General features: G+C 38.1%; 3 protein-coding genes across 4 annotated transcripts in view; 2 read left to right on the top strand and 1 right to left on the bottom strand.

Annotated features, from left to right (window-relative positions):
- The first annotated feature begins 817 nt into the window (after positions 1 to 817).
- LOC134742554 (small integral membrane protein 4) lies at positions 818 to 1,345 on the top strand. The gene has a single exon (XM_063675770.1). It carries the CDS (start codon positions 896 to 898, stop codon positions 1,112 to 1,114), a length of 219 nt encoding a protein of 72 aa, XP_063531840.1. The 5' UTR covers positions 818 to 895; the 3' UTR covers positions 1,115 to 1,345.
- Positions 1,116 to 1,390, top strand: LOC134742556 (ubiquinol-cytochrome-c reductase complex assembly factor 6). The gene has a single exon (XM_063675771.1). It carries the CDS (start codon positions 1,116 to 1,118, stop codon positions 1,320 to 1,322), a length of 207 nt encoding a protein of 68 aa, XP_063531841.1. The 3' UTR covers positions 1,323 to 1,390.
- A 542-nt stretch (positions 1,391 to 1,932) lies between these two features.
- Positions 1,933 to 15,741, bottom strand: part of LOC134742140 (atrial natriuretic peptide-converting enzyme) — a 42,688-nt gene continuing 28,879 nt past the window's right edge. For both annotated transcript variants that reach the window (XM_063675103.1, XM_063675104.1), the window contains 7 exons: positions 15,079 to 15,294; positions 13,748 to 13,943; positions 13,280 to 13,455; positions 11,486 to 11,664; positions 4,105 to 4,321; positions 3,497 to 3,645; positions 1,933 to 2,863 (listed from right to left, as the gene is read on the bottom strand). In XM_063675103.1, the coding sequence (XP_063531173.1) occupies positions 2,678 to 2,863; positions 3,497 to 3,645; positions 4,105 to 4,321; positions 11,486 to 11,664; positions 13,280 to 13,455; positions 13,748 to 13,943; positions 15,079 to 15,294 (1,319 nt within the window). In that variant the 3' untranslated portion in view covers positions 1,933 to 2,677. The remainder of the gene's footprint in view (positions 2,864 to 3,496; positions 3,646 to 4,104; positions 4,322 to 11,485; positions 11,665 to 13,279; positions 13,456 to 13,747; positions 13,944 to 15,078; positions 15,295 to 15,741) is intronic.

Below are 15,741 nucleotides of genomic sequence, written 5' to 3'. Positions count from 1 at the left end.
AATTTGGTCGGGTTATTTGTTGGTTCATGTTATACTCATGTCCCAGAGCCTAACTAGCGCCACCGGAGAGATTAGGAACTATTATTCAAAGCTGAAAGCGGTCACTTTTGCAACAATTCTGCCATAAGAGATTGGCATCCTTTCTATACCATCCATACTTATATGGTTCATGTTATACTCATGTCCCAGAGCCTAACTAGCGCCACCGGAGAGATTAGGAACTATTATTTAAAGCTGAAAGCGGTCACTTTGCAACAATTCTGCCATAAGAGATTGGCATCCTTTCTATACCATCCATAGTCTTTTGGACCACCATCAACAGAGGCGCCAACTGGTGAGCAAAAAAACGATAGCCCTCATTTAGCGTGCGGGCGGATTCAATCCTTCTTAACGCGCGTTCTCGTGTTGTGGCCTCCAGATACATATTTCTAAAGCTCGCTCCAGACTACGCGGTGCGAAACCTCGAACGCGAGTGTGGAGTCGATTTCGCTGATAGACTCCACACTCGCGTTCGCGGTTTCGCGCCGTGAATCGCGCATGAGTGTGGAGGGACCTTAAAAAGTAAAAAACAATACAGTAATTATAAAGCCCGTATACACCATCGCACCGCACCAAGGTCACCCGTAAGTAAGAGCGAGAAAACGATATCTCTTTCTCGCTCTTACTTATGGGTGCGTCGCACAATGACCTTGGTGCGGTGCGATGGTGTGTTATAACTTAAGTTATAATGTATTGTTTAATAGTATCTGAACGTCAATTCCGTGCTGTGACTGTGACTTTAACAATTGACATTGATCACAATTCACATTGACGTAAACGTAGGTTAGTAGGTGATAGATTCAGATGGAATATTATGCAAGAAGTTATTTTTTACTTTTATTAATTAATATTTGAAATGAGAATAGGCTGGCTACATAAACTAGTGAACAAATGGCCTGGGAAAAAGACATTTGGCATGTATAGGTTCTTACCTATATTCTTTGTTCTGGGAGCATCTTTGGAGTTTTCAATGATTAACTGGAGAGTGGGAGAAGTAAACTTTTACAATACTTTTAAAAAGAGGCAAGCACACGACATTGTTGAAGACAAAATCAAGAGGTATTCGTCACTTTGAAATGCCTGTGGGAGTGACTTGGGGGCAGTACATGGCGTTCACGGCCGCGGCTGCGTTCTCCATGCTCGCTGGCTCGCAGATAGTTCACCAGTACTACAAGCCCTTGAAAGATCTAAATGAATACATAAATAAGGAGCTGAAGAACTTGCCTCCACATGTACAGCAAAAGATCAGGCAGGAATTGCAAGAGGAGGGTGTTCTTAAATAATTTCCTGCAAGTTGGACAATTGAGTGAGCATTTAATTTGTATATAATATATTCATAGTTACAAATCAACACTTGTTTAATTCTAATTCTCATAAAATAGTTTTGTTGTTAAAGGATCTAATTTATTTATAAATTTATTTCATAAACTGTTGCTTTTATAAAAATTGCAAACACCATTTTTGATTTCGAAAATTATAAATAAACGAATAAAAAGTAATTTATTGCTGCAGAAAAAAAAGAAACCGCAATAGTCAAAGAAAAAAGAAAAAATAATGCACAATAAGGATTATTATATAGTCCTATAATCAAAATCATGACGTCTATCAATCCTAACAAGGGAAGATAAGTCATACATTTTTCATTAAACTTGTAGAAAAATGTATGGATTATTATTTCTTCTATTACAATCAGAAGAGCTTGTAGAATAGGAATAACATACAACTTTCAAAATTATATAAAAATAGTTTTTGCAATTTTTGGTACAAAGGCCCTATCTACTCACATATACCTATGTCTATTGTCCCAAAGAAGTAAACACAAACCCAACCACTAGTGAAAGGGAAGCAGTCAGTCAACATGCATTGTTTTGAATTAATATTGAAACAAAACAATTCATTACAAAAGTTTTATTTCAAATTTGGTCTTTTCTTATATAAAAAAAAGTATTTACAGTCAAATTATACTTACTTGCAAATTGTACATATTTCACATATAATAAATTAATTATGTTATCTTAGGTACTAGGTTTTGAAGTACATCTAAGAGACTTCCAGTTTGAAGTCATTTTGTACCTTAAATAACAGTTAAAATAAAATTTTAAATGGTATAACAGAAATGTTTAGTACACATTATAATCACTTCATATACAAGGCAATGATCACAACATTCACAACTAGAAACATTTGTTTGTTTCAGTTTTAAAATTACACCAATGACTACCATATTTGTCCGCAATTCAATCTTCAAACTTAACAATACATATAAATGACACAATTCATATCAGGATACCTACAGCCAAGCCAGCTTAGGTTCACAAGGTCGTGTAAGCACACAATCAGAAAAAAAAATACATTTTTGTTTTATTATACATAGTGCATAATGGAGTCCCATTCTAAAAGTGTGCTTAACACCTGATGTCAAGTCTTGAGCTAGAAACAAATTATCGGACATGTCCTTCAGTCACGACTACATGAGGCTTGCATCAGGACAAAAGAAAAAAGTTAAAGTTTGCAAACTGACAGTTTGTTATGTTCTGTCTGTTTGAAATCTGACACAATTTTTAAGTCTGTAATAATTTGCGGCTGATGAACACATTTGGTAATTTCATTCTGGCTTGATCACACAGTCATGGTCAGGTCACCTCGCGGCGTTGGCGATGGTGCGTCGGATCCAGTCAATATGCGACGTTACGGAATCGTAGATCCGTGGGCGACCAAGCCCGATCTTGGAGCAAGCGATGCGCCACCCGCTCACACCTAGCAACGACCAGTGTTTGCTCTGCTTGTCGAAGCACATCATGGAGCTCCCTGCGTATTCTTCTTCCTGTGACAAGGTAAAAACAATACCATAGAAACTAGATAACGTTCACAGACTAAGGAATTCAAAGACGCGCAAATTAATGTAGCCGTAAAGGCGGCTGAAGTAGAAGGCTCTGTATAGTGTATATGTATACGCTGATTTGTTATGAGGTAGCTAGATTTTTTAATGTTAGCGCTTGTTACAGTTTTTATGTACAAACAGCAAATTATTACAAAAGGCATAAGGTCCACCGATGTACAGTTAACAGTGTAACAGTGTGGGCGATGGTACGGAGTTAGACAGCGCCATCTACTTTGGCTAGGGCTACAATATATGGCAATACTTTATTTTAATGCGAAAATACCCTGTGATAAACAGCTCTGATAAGTACACAGTAGCTCTGTGAACTGTAAACCTCGCAAACCCATATGACTAGGCCAGTTTGCAAAATTGACAAAATCTGAATCAACAAAAATAAATCGATCCTGCTCACAAAATTTCACGAGAATGGGTTGAGGAAGAGAAAAGCCGTACATGCTTACGAAAGCATTTTTGCCTAAGCTGATACAGATACGCGCTACGCTTGGCTCGCACACCGCATTGGCTCCGTCAATAATTGAATAACTGTTTAGAAGATTCGATAAAGTTAGTTCTTACGTCACAGTCGTCCTGATTATACAGCGGCTCGGCACAGATGCCGTTGACAGTGGCGATGCTGGCGTTCTCGCAGTTGTGCATGGGGCTCGGGAGCACCTGGATGCGCTGAACCTGGTCCCTGTTGCGGGTCCAGCCCAGTGTGTTGCATACTACAACATGCAACAAAACGTTTAATCACAATTATCAGTCTTCAGAATCTGGCAGAGCTGTCTCTCTATCGAATAAGTCATATTTTACGTGCATGTGCTAATGTGGGAATTATAGTTCGGAACCGTCCAAGGTAAACAAAGAGCGGAGCTAAATCTAAATACGAAAGTTAACAAATATGGCAATTAAACCACAAATAAAAGAGATCGTAAATATTATAGGTAGGTACCTCTACAAGTCGAATCTATTCGGAAGATGTGTAACATTGGGATTGGGAAAGAGTCACAATTGAATGCCTTGCAATAGCTTCGTTTGATAGTTTTGGCTTTCAAAGATCTGTTATTATACTTATTATAAAAGAAATGGGAGGCCTCATCGTCGAAGCTTCATCACACCGAAAACTTTCGTTGAGATGTGAAACGCGAATAAAAAGCTGGCATGCAGAAAATCTCAAGTGTAACCTTCATATTCCTCTGGATTAAGACCATCCACCGGTAAGCATGCTGGTCGCACGAAGTCCGTCATTTCCACGGGCTCCTCCAGTCTCACCAGCGCCAACATGCTTCCTTCCACCGGGGAGCGAACCATGCCCACCACTCGTCTCTCTTGCTGCCAGGGCGTCGTGCTCTGTATCCGGACTGTGCCTAGTCTAGCCGTCCACTCTGCTTTCGGTTGACCCTGTTGATAAGATGCTGTTTAATTGAGGCTTTATGTAAAAGACAACTGATTTAAATAAATACTATTATAGGACACCCTTACCCAAATTGCCCAAGCCCCACAGTTAGCTCAAAAAGGCTTGTGTTGACAACAAGACAACGATATATAGACCTACTCTGGAAAGCCAAGTCGGAGCTAAAGGAAACTAGTTTGTATAAGTTTGTATGGTGTAAAAAAGGATGCATACTTATCAAGAAGGACGAGCAAGGTAAAACACACATCATATAAGATCGGTGAGTGATATTGAATATTGGGCTTCCAAAAGGATTGACTCTTGCATTATAAAGAGATCTAAGTGCCTACCTAAAAAAAATAGTTAAATGTATAGGTCTTTCAACATCGACGAAGGTACTTTCAGCGGTTGGAACAATTACCTATATATAAGTGCTATTCCTACAGGATGTCGATATCTGATTACACTGCATGTAAACATAAGATCGATGTTATTAAATTTCTCACATTTAGAATACATAGTTACGCATAGCAACCGCGTAATAGACTATTGTACTTACAGAAGTTAACATAACTGAAACATGTAGATCATTATTTAATTTAGCCGATTATAACATGCACACTAATCTTAGAAAAAACCGGAAGGGAGGTGGAGTAATATTATATGTACGCAAAACCATCCCATTTACCCTGACCCCTTATGCGTCTTTATACTTTGAATCGCTATGCGGGCGCATAGACATAAACAATAAAGAAAAAATCAGTATCTGCGCGGTGTACCGCCCGCCCGATAAATGCAAATCGCACTTTGTAAACGAATGTGTGTACGAAAATGTACAACTATAAACCACATCGCCGACAAAAACAAATTGATAATTATTGGAGATATGAATATTGACCTGAAGAAACAAAATAATATTAATACTATGTATTTAAATAGACTTTCTGAACTGGGACTAGAGAGTAGCATAACTCAATTCACCCGTGAGCAAAGTAAAGGAAACATTATGTCAAGATCCTGTATAGATCATATCTTCTTGAGGGCGATCAATTGCCACTCAGTACATACCGGGGTCATTAACATATCTATTGCTGATCATTACATAACGGGCTGTGCGTTACCGATAACGGGCGCAAGCGCCCGTGCGCCCGCGGCGCGATTAGTTACCGTGCTAGACAACGATAAGATCGATATTGCGCTGCAGCAGGTTGAATGGGATGAGGCACTCGCCTACAACTGTCCGAATAGAATATTTAACTTCAAGGAAAAAATTCAAAATGCATACGATGAATGTAAAAAGACTATAAGGTGTAAAAATATAAAAACAAAATGTAAATGGGTAAATAAAAAAATGCTTAAAATGTGTAAACAAAGAGATAAAATGTACAAAATTTGGAAAAAAGCGCCGGAAAAAATTGAAAATAGAATTTTATATAATAAGTATCGTAACAAAACAAATAAATATATTAACTTCATTAAAAATAAGTACATGAAACAAGAAATTACTAAAAATTTTAAAAATTCGAAAAAAATATGGCGCATAATTAATGAACTGTGTGGCAAAATAAATTGTTCCATTGATGATGTAATCATGAAATATTTTAAAATGAATGAAAGAGAAATATGTAGTAATTTTGCTCAAGAATTTCAAAATAATGTAAAGAAAATATCAGTTACATGTAAAACACAAATTCTGGACCATACCAATGGTGGCAATGAGGGTTAAAAAGGCGACATGCGACAATATTTCTAAAATAATCAAAGGTCTAAATGATAGAAAAAGCCCTGGGTATGACATAATTTGAGTCATGGACATTAAAAAAAATTGTATTAAAATAACACCAATTCTTACTCGCTTGATTAACACCTGCCTTGCCACAGCGGTATATCCTGACGAACTCAAAACGGGTATTATAATACGCCCTATTTACAAAAAAGGAGCGCATAGTGATTGTAATAACTATAGACCAATTACTATATTGTCGTGTATCGATAAGATAATTGAGAGATACCTCGGTAACGAAATCAGTAACTTTTTGACTCAAAACAATATATAGGTAATTAACAGTAAACAATACGGTTTTCAAAAAAATCGAAGTACCTCTCAGCTACTTCGTGACTTCAACAATGAAATCAACGAGCACATGCATGAAAAAAGGCATGTGCTCGTTGTTTTCATTGATTTCAGCAAATCTTTTGAAATGCTAGATTATGAAACGTTATATTACAAATTAGAGCAGAGCGGTATACAGGGCCCTCTAGTTAACTTGCTGAAAAGCTATCATAAAAATAGACATACACGAGTAAAAATAAACAACACATACAGTGACGAAATAAAAACCGAAAAATGCACGGCGCAGGGATCCATAATTGGCCCAACGGAATACCTGCTATATGTTAATGATATGTGCAACATAATAACTGAGGGCTCTGTCTATCAGTTCGCGGACGACACATGCATTATCACAGCCGACCGTAACGTAGCTGCCGCAGAACGCATAATGCAATCCAACTTCAACACCCTCTGCAAATGGGCGCACGATGTCGGTTTAGTAATTAACGCCCAAAAGACCAAGGTAATGCATATTCGTTCAGCTCACAATAAAACTACTCATAATATTACTGTATTTGCACACCAACATAGCTGCCTGCACCAGCATAATATCACAACTTGTAACTGTGAAAAAATTGAAATGGTCACAGAGCACATGTACCTTGGGTTAATAATCGACCACAGATTCAGCTGGGGACCGCACATTAATTATGTGTGCGATAAGTTGAGAGCCATCCTAAGTAAAATGTCAACATTAAGATATAAGTTACCGTACAAAACCCTACGTATGTTGTACTTAGCCCTTGCTGACTCTGTGATCGGTTACGCTCTGAGTACTTATGGTAAAACCTATAAAACATATATAAAAAAAATATATAACTTACAAATAAGATTATTAAAGACACTTGTACCTAAGCATATCAAAAAGAAGTACGAAACAGACTATTCCCAACTTTTCAAATACTGTAATATACTCCCAGTTCAAAATATGTGTAAACTAGCCATACTAACAGAAGAATATCAGCATGTTACTAAACTAAAAGAACACAAAAGATGTACAAAACTAAGAAGTCTACAGAACCAAAACAAATATTGTATACCCAAATATAACAACATATATGGCACTAGGCTGTACACATATATATTACCTAAAATATTGAATGATCTGCCAGAAGTTGTTTGTGCTAAATATTTAAATGGTAAACAATAAAAAAAAGTCGTTAAAATGCACTTATTAAAAACTAACGACACAAGCTATGTATACTAAGAATCATACTTATGATAAGATATAGGATATAATATTGTTTTCCCCTCACTAGCTGTCTTTTAACCTTCAAAACAAGCGGGGAAAAACGCGTTTTATCCACTAGTGGGGAAAGTAATTTGACCTTGGTTGGAGCGTGTTTAAGTAGCTTGACAGGTAACAAAACGTAAAACGCTCATGATAATGGTTCGTTCGATATTAATTATCATTAAATAAATGGTTTGAGAATCTAATAAAAAATATCAAATTTAGCTTTGTTTAATGATTTTAAGTCATAAACCTTAAAATTCCATAAGAAACGTTTGTTTTTTTATAATGATGTTAAATATATAATAAATAGATAAATCTAAAAATAAGACAAAAACTATGTGGAATTGTATAAAAGAAATAACAGGGAAACATGCCTCAAAAAATCAGCCAAATAATATTAAACTAAGAGTATCTAATACTGACATAAATTGCCCTCAGCAAGTAGCTAATCATTTTAACGAATATTTTGCGTCAATAAGTGAACAACAAACCACTTCCATCGCAAGTGCAACCTGTTCAGTTAACTCTATATACATATATCCAGTTACAGAGCAAGAAGTGCGTAGTATTATCCTTAACCTACCTAATAAATTCAGCTGTGGCCATGATGAAATACCTTCTGTATTAATCAAAGCATGCGTAAACGAACTTACCGCACCCCTAACTAGGCTAGTTAACCAATCCCTAGATGAAAGTTGTTTTCCGGAAAGACTAAAAATAGCTAAAATTAGACCTGTGTATAAAAAATCGGGGGAAAAAGATAATACCAACCAATACAGGCCTATCGCAGTACTCCCCACTGTATCAAAAATATACGAAAAATGTGTAGCAAACCGTGTATATAACTATCTAGAGAAATTTCAACTCATAAATAAAAACCAGTTTGGCTTTCGAAAAAACAGCTCAACAACACTTGCAGTTTATAACTATATACAAACGGTATTAGAGCATTTACGTGATAAAACCTATGGGGTTGGATTGTTACTAGACATGTCTAAGGCATATGACAGAGTATCACATCCCATCTTACTTCAAAAGCTAAATGACATAGGTATCCGTGGTCCAGCTCTGAACTGGTTAAAATCATATTTAAATAACAGAAAACAGTATGTCCAAATAGAATATTACAATCAACAATCGCGTCAGTTACAAACATACAAATCTAATTTAATATCCATTAACAATTCAATTCCACAGGGCAGCGTGCTCGGTTGTGTACTTTTTGTAATATATATTAATGACCTGCCAAAAATTACAGAACACAAGTGCGTAATGTTTGCCGATGATGTTTCACTACTCTTCAAAAGCCCCACGAGTAACGACGCCTATATAAATATAACCGAAACATACGTCACAATAGTAAACTGGCTAAAAGATCACAACCTTGTAATCAATAACAAAAAGTCTAAAATTATCCAGTTCAGACCACACCAAAAACGCGCCATAGACATAAGTTACATAGCAAAACAATTAAACATTGAAGAGGTATCGGATTGTTCGCTTTTGGGCATCACTATAGACACACATCTCGATTGGAAAAGACATATAGCAAGACTTAAAAATAAACTAGCTTCATTTATTTATGCCTTAAGTGTACTTAAGTCTAACACAAATGAATCATGTGCGCTTACAGCATATTATGGATATGCGCATTCCTTGTTACGATACGGAGTTTTATTGTGGGGACACAGTACTGACGCACATGATGCCTTTGTCATGCAGAAGAAATGCATACGCATAATCGTAAATATCAAACAAAGAACTAGTTGCAAACCACACTTTATTAGACTAGGAGTTTTAACCTTACCTTCAATTTGCATTTTAGAGTCAGCCATATTTGTTCGTAAAAATATTCATCTATTCGATTTCAGTACAAACCCCCGCCGTAATTTAGATCTAATTCTACCAGAACCAAAAATAGACATTTATAAAAAAGGCCCATACTACACGTCGATACAAATCTACAATCATATCCCCAGTTTTATCAAATCAGAAGAAAACAACAATACATTTGAAAAGAAATTAAAACAGCATTTATTAACAAAAGCATATTATACAATAACCGAATTTATGGAAGAAAGGAAATTATAGTCATAGGTCGTCCCACCTACCCCCTCCCCTACGTCCCCTATTGATCGATATGCTCGTAATACATATATATTATAATTATTGTTGTTACTAGTAATAATTTTGTGTTATATCATATACAAAGTTTATATACGTAGTTATAAGTTTGTAAAAGCCACTAGATATAGTTAAGTAACTGTAATTTAATTTAATTATCTGTATTTGCTACACCCTATTCAGGGTCCATGTGATACCATAAGAAATATGTAAATACTACCCAAAAATGTACCATGGAAGCAAGAAATAAATGAATACTGAATACTGAATATAATTCTGAACGCACAAGTTGAGTCGATGCAATTTCAAAACGCATCGTTGACATTTCATACGTCAGAAATGTCAACACTGTCAACAAATTTTTTACTTAAAAACTTTTCTCACCGACTCCGTAAAAGGACTTCCGGTTCGAGCGCCATCTTGATAGTTAGCATCGTGATTAATTACTTTGTTTTTTGCTTATTAATATTGTTTAAAGTGTAATATCGATAGCTTATTATACAGTAAACTAATGTGGTAGTGTGCAGTGAATGGAGAATTAATTTTGAAGCGCGTTTAACCACCATCTTGGAGTCAACGGCCGGTAGTCCACGTGCTTCTTGTAAAGACTAGCTATCGATTTACAAGAGCTAACAAATCACCGTACACTGTCTTGTACAACCGTACAATTTTTGTCGTTTGTAAACCTCTCAATACCTTGATACTGGCGAAATAGTCCCACTGGGCTGAAGCCATAATTTTAAAAGAAGAAGAAGAAGACTCCGTAAAAATACACAACTTCCAGTTTTCTGTTATAATATCGTAAAAAAATGAGTGATTCCAGTGATGAAGATGATCTAACGCCTGTGGATGTTGCACTTTCCTCGCTATAGTGAGGGGAAAAGTTTTGTGTTACACACGGGTGCAAATGTATTTTACTTCTCGTGTGTTGAAGCACTCGCGGGTAAAATACAACTTTGCACCCTTGTATAACAAATAACTATTTTCTTTATGTTATTCTCGAACTCCCCATCGGCACACAAACCTCCATACGGTTTTGCCTACGATGGGTCTTGTAATAATCTAACAAACTGTAATTTGTTTCCTTATTTAATAAATAAAAAAAAAAAATATATACAGATACATAGAAAACACCCATGACTCAGGAATATCTGCATCACACAAATAAAGGCCTTTACTGGAATCGAACCCAGTAGTCAAGTAAGTAAGATAGCTTGTAGCGAAAGAAGAGAGGGCCAAGTCCAACGTGATGGTGTGAACAAACATAGGCCCAAATGGATATCACACTGCGCAACATTTTCCACTAAGCAACCGAATCCGATAGAGAGAAGTGGAGAACTGTTATAAGGAAAATTGGAAAGCGATGCTCGAAGTCACGATCCTAGCTGTTAGGGACCGACTTAGGAAGAACGGAAGAAAATAGTTAAGTATGTATTTGCCTGGGACACAAAAGCATGCCATAGGTACAGCTACTAGCACTCTTCAATTTTTTTACATGCAGATACGTCTGCGAGCGATACTCCAAATTTTATATTAAAGGAAAAAATGGAAAAAGTTACACTTCCGGCAGGCACCGGCGGCTAGCACTATTTTGTCCAAGCAGGAATACGAGTACTTGAGCACGATCACGAGCATATATATTTACAGTTTCAACAATCCTCAATAGGTATATACATAAGAGTAGTTTTTGAATATTATTACTTGGAAGCAAGAAGCTGTAGTGATGAGCCAGGCGGGGTGCACTAGCGCCGCGTCGCAGGCGTGCACGTGGGAGCGCAGGAGGGCCGCGTGCCACGGCCAGTCGCCGGGCTGCGCGGACTTCAGGAGGCCGTCCACGCCGGCTGTCGCCTGCGCAACCCGGCCCGATGGCAGGCCGCACTCTGGGAGTTGCAACAAAATCTAAACTAACATTTCTATAGGATCAAATTAGACATCCCGAATATAACGATGACAACGGACGATGGACGTAGTTTGATCCGTTTAATGCTTTTTGAGACAATAATTATTTATTTTACAATGGGGCAAAGTTGTTGTTTAACCGCTCGTGCTAAGATACCCGAGCAAGCGAAAGATTCCAAAATTGAAGCACGAGCGTACCGAGTGGTTAGGAAAATGGAATCTTGAGAATTGCGAGGGTTTCAAGGTACGAGGGTTAAACAAATTTTGCCACCGAGTGAAACACAATTTTTCACCACACCAACACAAGGAAAACCCGAACTGTAAAATATCAAACAAAATCTTATTAAATAAGTATTTATCATTCAAAATCATCATTTAAAAGTAAATTCTACCAGACAACATAAGGAAACAACAAAAAATTTGCATTTGACTACTTTGCCCCACAACTTTCTCATCAGTTTTTGAACCATCAAGAGAGCCTTTACTTTACCAGCTGGGGTGGTGAAAAATATTTTAGAAAGCACAGACAGACATTGCACATAATTAACTGCTGCTTGAATCCGAATATGGTGCCAAGGTTTTTAGGGTTCCGTACCTCAAAAGGAAAAAACGGAACCCTTATAGGATCACTCGTGCGTCTGTCTGTCTGTCTGTCACAGCCAATTTTCTCCGAAACTACTGGACCAATTAAGTTGAAATTTGGTACACATATGTAAGTTTATGACCCAAAGACGGACATGTAACGCAAACAAATGAATTTTTAAAATGAGGGCCACTTTTGGGGGGTAAATGAGAAAATTAAAAATAAAGTTTTTCAAACTGTATCGTGTTATATATCAAATGAAAGAGCTCATTTTGAGAATCTCAAATATTTTTTTTTTATAATTTTAGGATAAACAATTTAGAAGTTATGTAAGAAAATAGGCATAAAATGACCATTCCCCCCCTTTATCTCCGAAACAACTGGGTCTAAAATTTTGAAAAAAATAAACAAAATAGATCTTTACCTATAGATTACAGGAAAACCTATTAGAAATTGCAGTCAAGCGTGAGTCGGACTTAATTACTTAGTTTTTGATCCGAACCTTACAGGTTTTTTAAAGACATTTCACTCACGTTTCACATAAAAAATACATTGTTTAAATTGTGTAATATACGGAAGCCTTGGAACGCGAGTTTGACTCGCACCTGGCCGGTTTTTTTATATGTTACACTTACAAAACTACATCTAATTTCTTGTCTTTTTTTTTACCATTACTTATTACAAATCACTACATAGTATAAAACAAAGTCGCTTTCCGCTGTCTGTCTGTGTATGATTAGATCTTTAAAACTACGCAACGGATTTTGATGCTGTTTATACCTATCAATAGAGTAATTGTTGAGGAAGGTTTTAGTGTATAATTTGTAAAGGTTTTGTGTAACCCGTGCGAAGCCGGGGCGGGTCGCTAGTTAGATATAAATAACTGTCAAGCCAGGCATCTAGGAAATTTTGAGCAATACGGTATGTTACGTACAGTTTAACCACGGATGTAGAGCACATGCAGAGTTTAACGTAAATAAGGTTATCCGGCTCCAAGGACCAATATTGCTTACCCAATTGATCACATATCACCCTTATAACTTTCCTTTCTGGACATTCGCTTTTTAAAAATGAGATCTCTGCCGCAAATGGATCCACTATTTCAACGTATTCGGGTTCAGTCTTCTCGTTATCTATATCTTCGGTTTCTGCTTCGTTATCAAGAACTGCTTCAGCGTTGACTACACCTCTGAAACATAAACATGGCAATCATAAGTCAAGGCAGTTAACAGGTGTTTGTCAACTGTACATATCAAGATAGTATGGAACATTATGTTGCGATCTTACGTTGATAAAACCTTTCAATAATAAAGTTTACGAGTGGTCAGTTTGATCCCTTGCTATTGAAAAACACGTTTCACGGAGCGATCAGCGAGGGCCGACATAGGATTTTCCGTTTTCATACCGAGCGCAATATTTGCCCGTAACTTTGTATACCTATCTTATATTCCAGGTTATATTATTTATTATAGGACACTTACTTGAAAGTGAGCGCCTTGCAGAGCGACGCTCCGACGCTGTTTAGCGCGCGTTTGTCGTTTTCGTAGGGCGCCGCGCAAACCTTGCCGGCGCGGCCGCGCTCCGCCCACACCGCGTACCCGCCACGGCTACGTACTGCTCCGAGAGTCGTCTCTCTAGTCTCCCGCCGCCATCCCGCAAGGGAACGAGACACCCACACTAGAAGGTAACAATAGGGTTAAAGAATGAAAAAAGAAATAATAAAAACACTAAGACATACAAGAAAGTGAAGGTGGTAAATAAAAACCGGCCAAGTGAGAGTCGCACTAGCGCACGAAGGGTTCCGTGCCATTACGCAAAAAATGGCAAAAAAATCACGTTTCTTATACCACTTAAATATTTATTTTATTCTGTTTTTAGTATTTGTCGTTATAGCGGCAACAGAAATACATGATCTGTTAAAATTTTAACTGTCTAGCTATCACGGTTCATGAGATACAGCCTGGTGACAAACAGACAGACGGACAGTGGAATCTTAAGTAATAGGATCCCGTTTTTACCCTTTGGGTACGGAACCCTAAAAAGCTGTTCCCAAGAATGTATGTAGTATGTAAACACCTAATTGTACATAAGATAGATTACACACACAATAAAAACAAAATATATACAATGTACAAAGGCGGACTTATTCCTATAAGGGATCTCTTCCAGTCAACCTTTGAGCAAATGATAGTGAAACAAAAACAAGATAGACAAACGAACACTTCTTCTTCTTCCTCGCGTTATCCCGGCATTATGCCACGGCTCATGGGAGCCTGGGGTCCGCTTGACAACTAATCCTAAGAATTGACGTAGGCACTAGTTTTTACGAAAGCGACTGCCATCTGACCTTCCAACCCAGAAGTAGTATTTAGATAAGTAATATCTTTGACGTCCACTGTACATTCCAAAAATATGTCGGACCGGTTTGTGCTACATTGCCTGAATAAGTAGAAACAAAGTCAGGGAGCAATGGAGGAGGCGCAAGAATGTTTTTTTCCTAAAATAATGCTCTAGCGTTCAGGCTCGACGAAGGCCTTCAGCTTCATCACTATCATCAGAACAGTCCGTTATGCTATCGCAGCAGACAGAGGCTGTGTGGCTGCTTGCTGCAGTTATGCGTACGAGAACTACTTATACTAACAGCATCCAGCCTCGTCGCTGTTATCAGGGCAGTTGGGCGTGCCGTCGCAGCGCAGATGTTTTGGCAGACACGCGGTGCAGCGCGCAGCGCAGTGTGCTGCTGCTGCTGGCTGCCGCCCGCCGACGCGCAGTTGCATACGAGAGCTTAATGATAGAAGTAATGTATACTAACAACATCCAGCCTCATCACTGTTATCAGGACAGTCGGGCGTGCCATCGCAACGCAGATGTGTTGGCAAACACCGCGGGTGCAGCGCGCAGCGCAGCGCGCCGCCGCCCGCGGACGCGCAGTGCGCGCAACCGCGCTCGTCAACCGCGTCCGCGCAGTCGGGCACGCCGTCGCACGAACGACGGGACAGCGCTAGCCGTTGAAGACCGCCCCGGCAATCTGACAGGAAAATTTACTCAGTAAAAATAAAAATAAATGAGTAAGTGACAAGTTTTACAGTAACTGTTTACACGGCACAATAAGGCACAAGCCAGCTCCAAAAGAGGGGTTTGAATAGTTTGGTCCTTAATCTTTCTAGTGTTAATCACGACACATCATTATTTCGGGTCCAGGAAACATCGTATAACAATGATGTATCGCTACGACTAACCTAACCTAACTTAGTAGTAGTAAGCCTCAATTAGGTAATTTATGTTTTATCCCGGAGTGGCTTTTCTTCAGGGTTAAGGTGGAACAGTTTAAACTGATCTCATAGTGCTCAAATTTAATTGGAGTAAAAAGTAAAAGCTAAAGCGCTGGCTGGCGCAGCAGGTGGTTGGATACAAGCAAGTTGCGACCGACCAACATTTCAGGATTATGGGGATACAAGACAACTAAAACAAGGTC

The sequence above is a fragment of the Cydia strobilella genome, chromosome 6 (assembly GCF_947568885.1).
Source record: "Cydia strobilella chromosome 6, ilCydStro3.1, whole genome shotgun sequence".
In the NCBI taxonomy this organism is placed as follows: domain Eukaryota; kingdom Metazoa; phylum Arthropoda; class Insecta; order Lepidoptera; family Tortricidae; genus Cydia; species Cydia strobilella.
The sequence above is the reverse complement of the archived record's forward strand: the minus strand, read 5'-3'. Positions and strand labels throughout refer to the sequence as shown.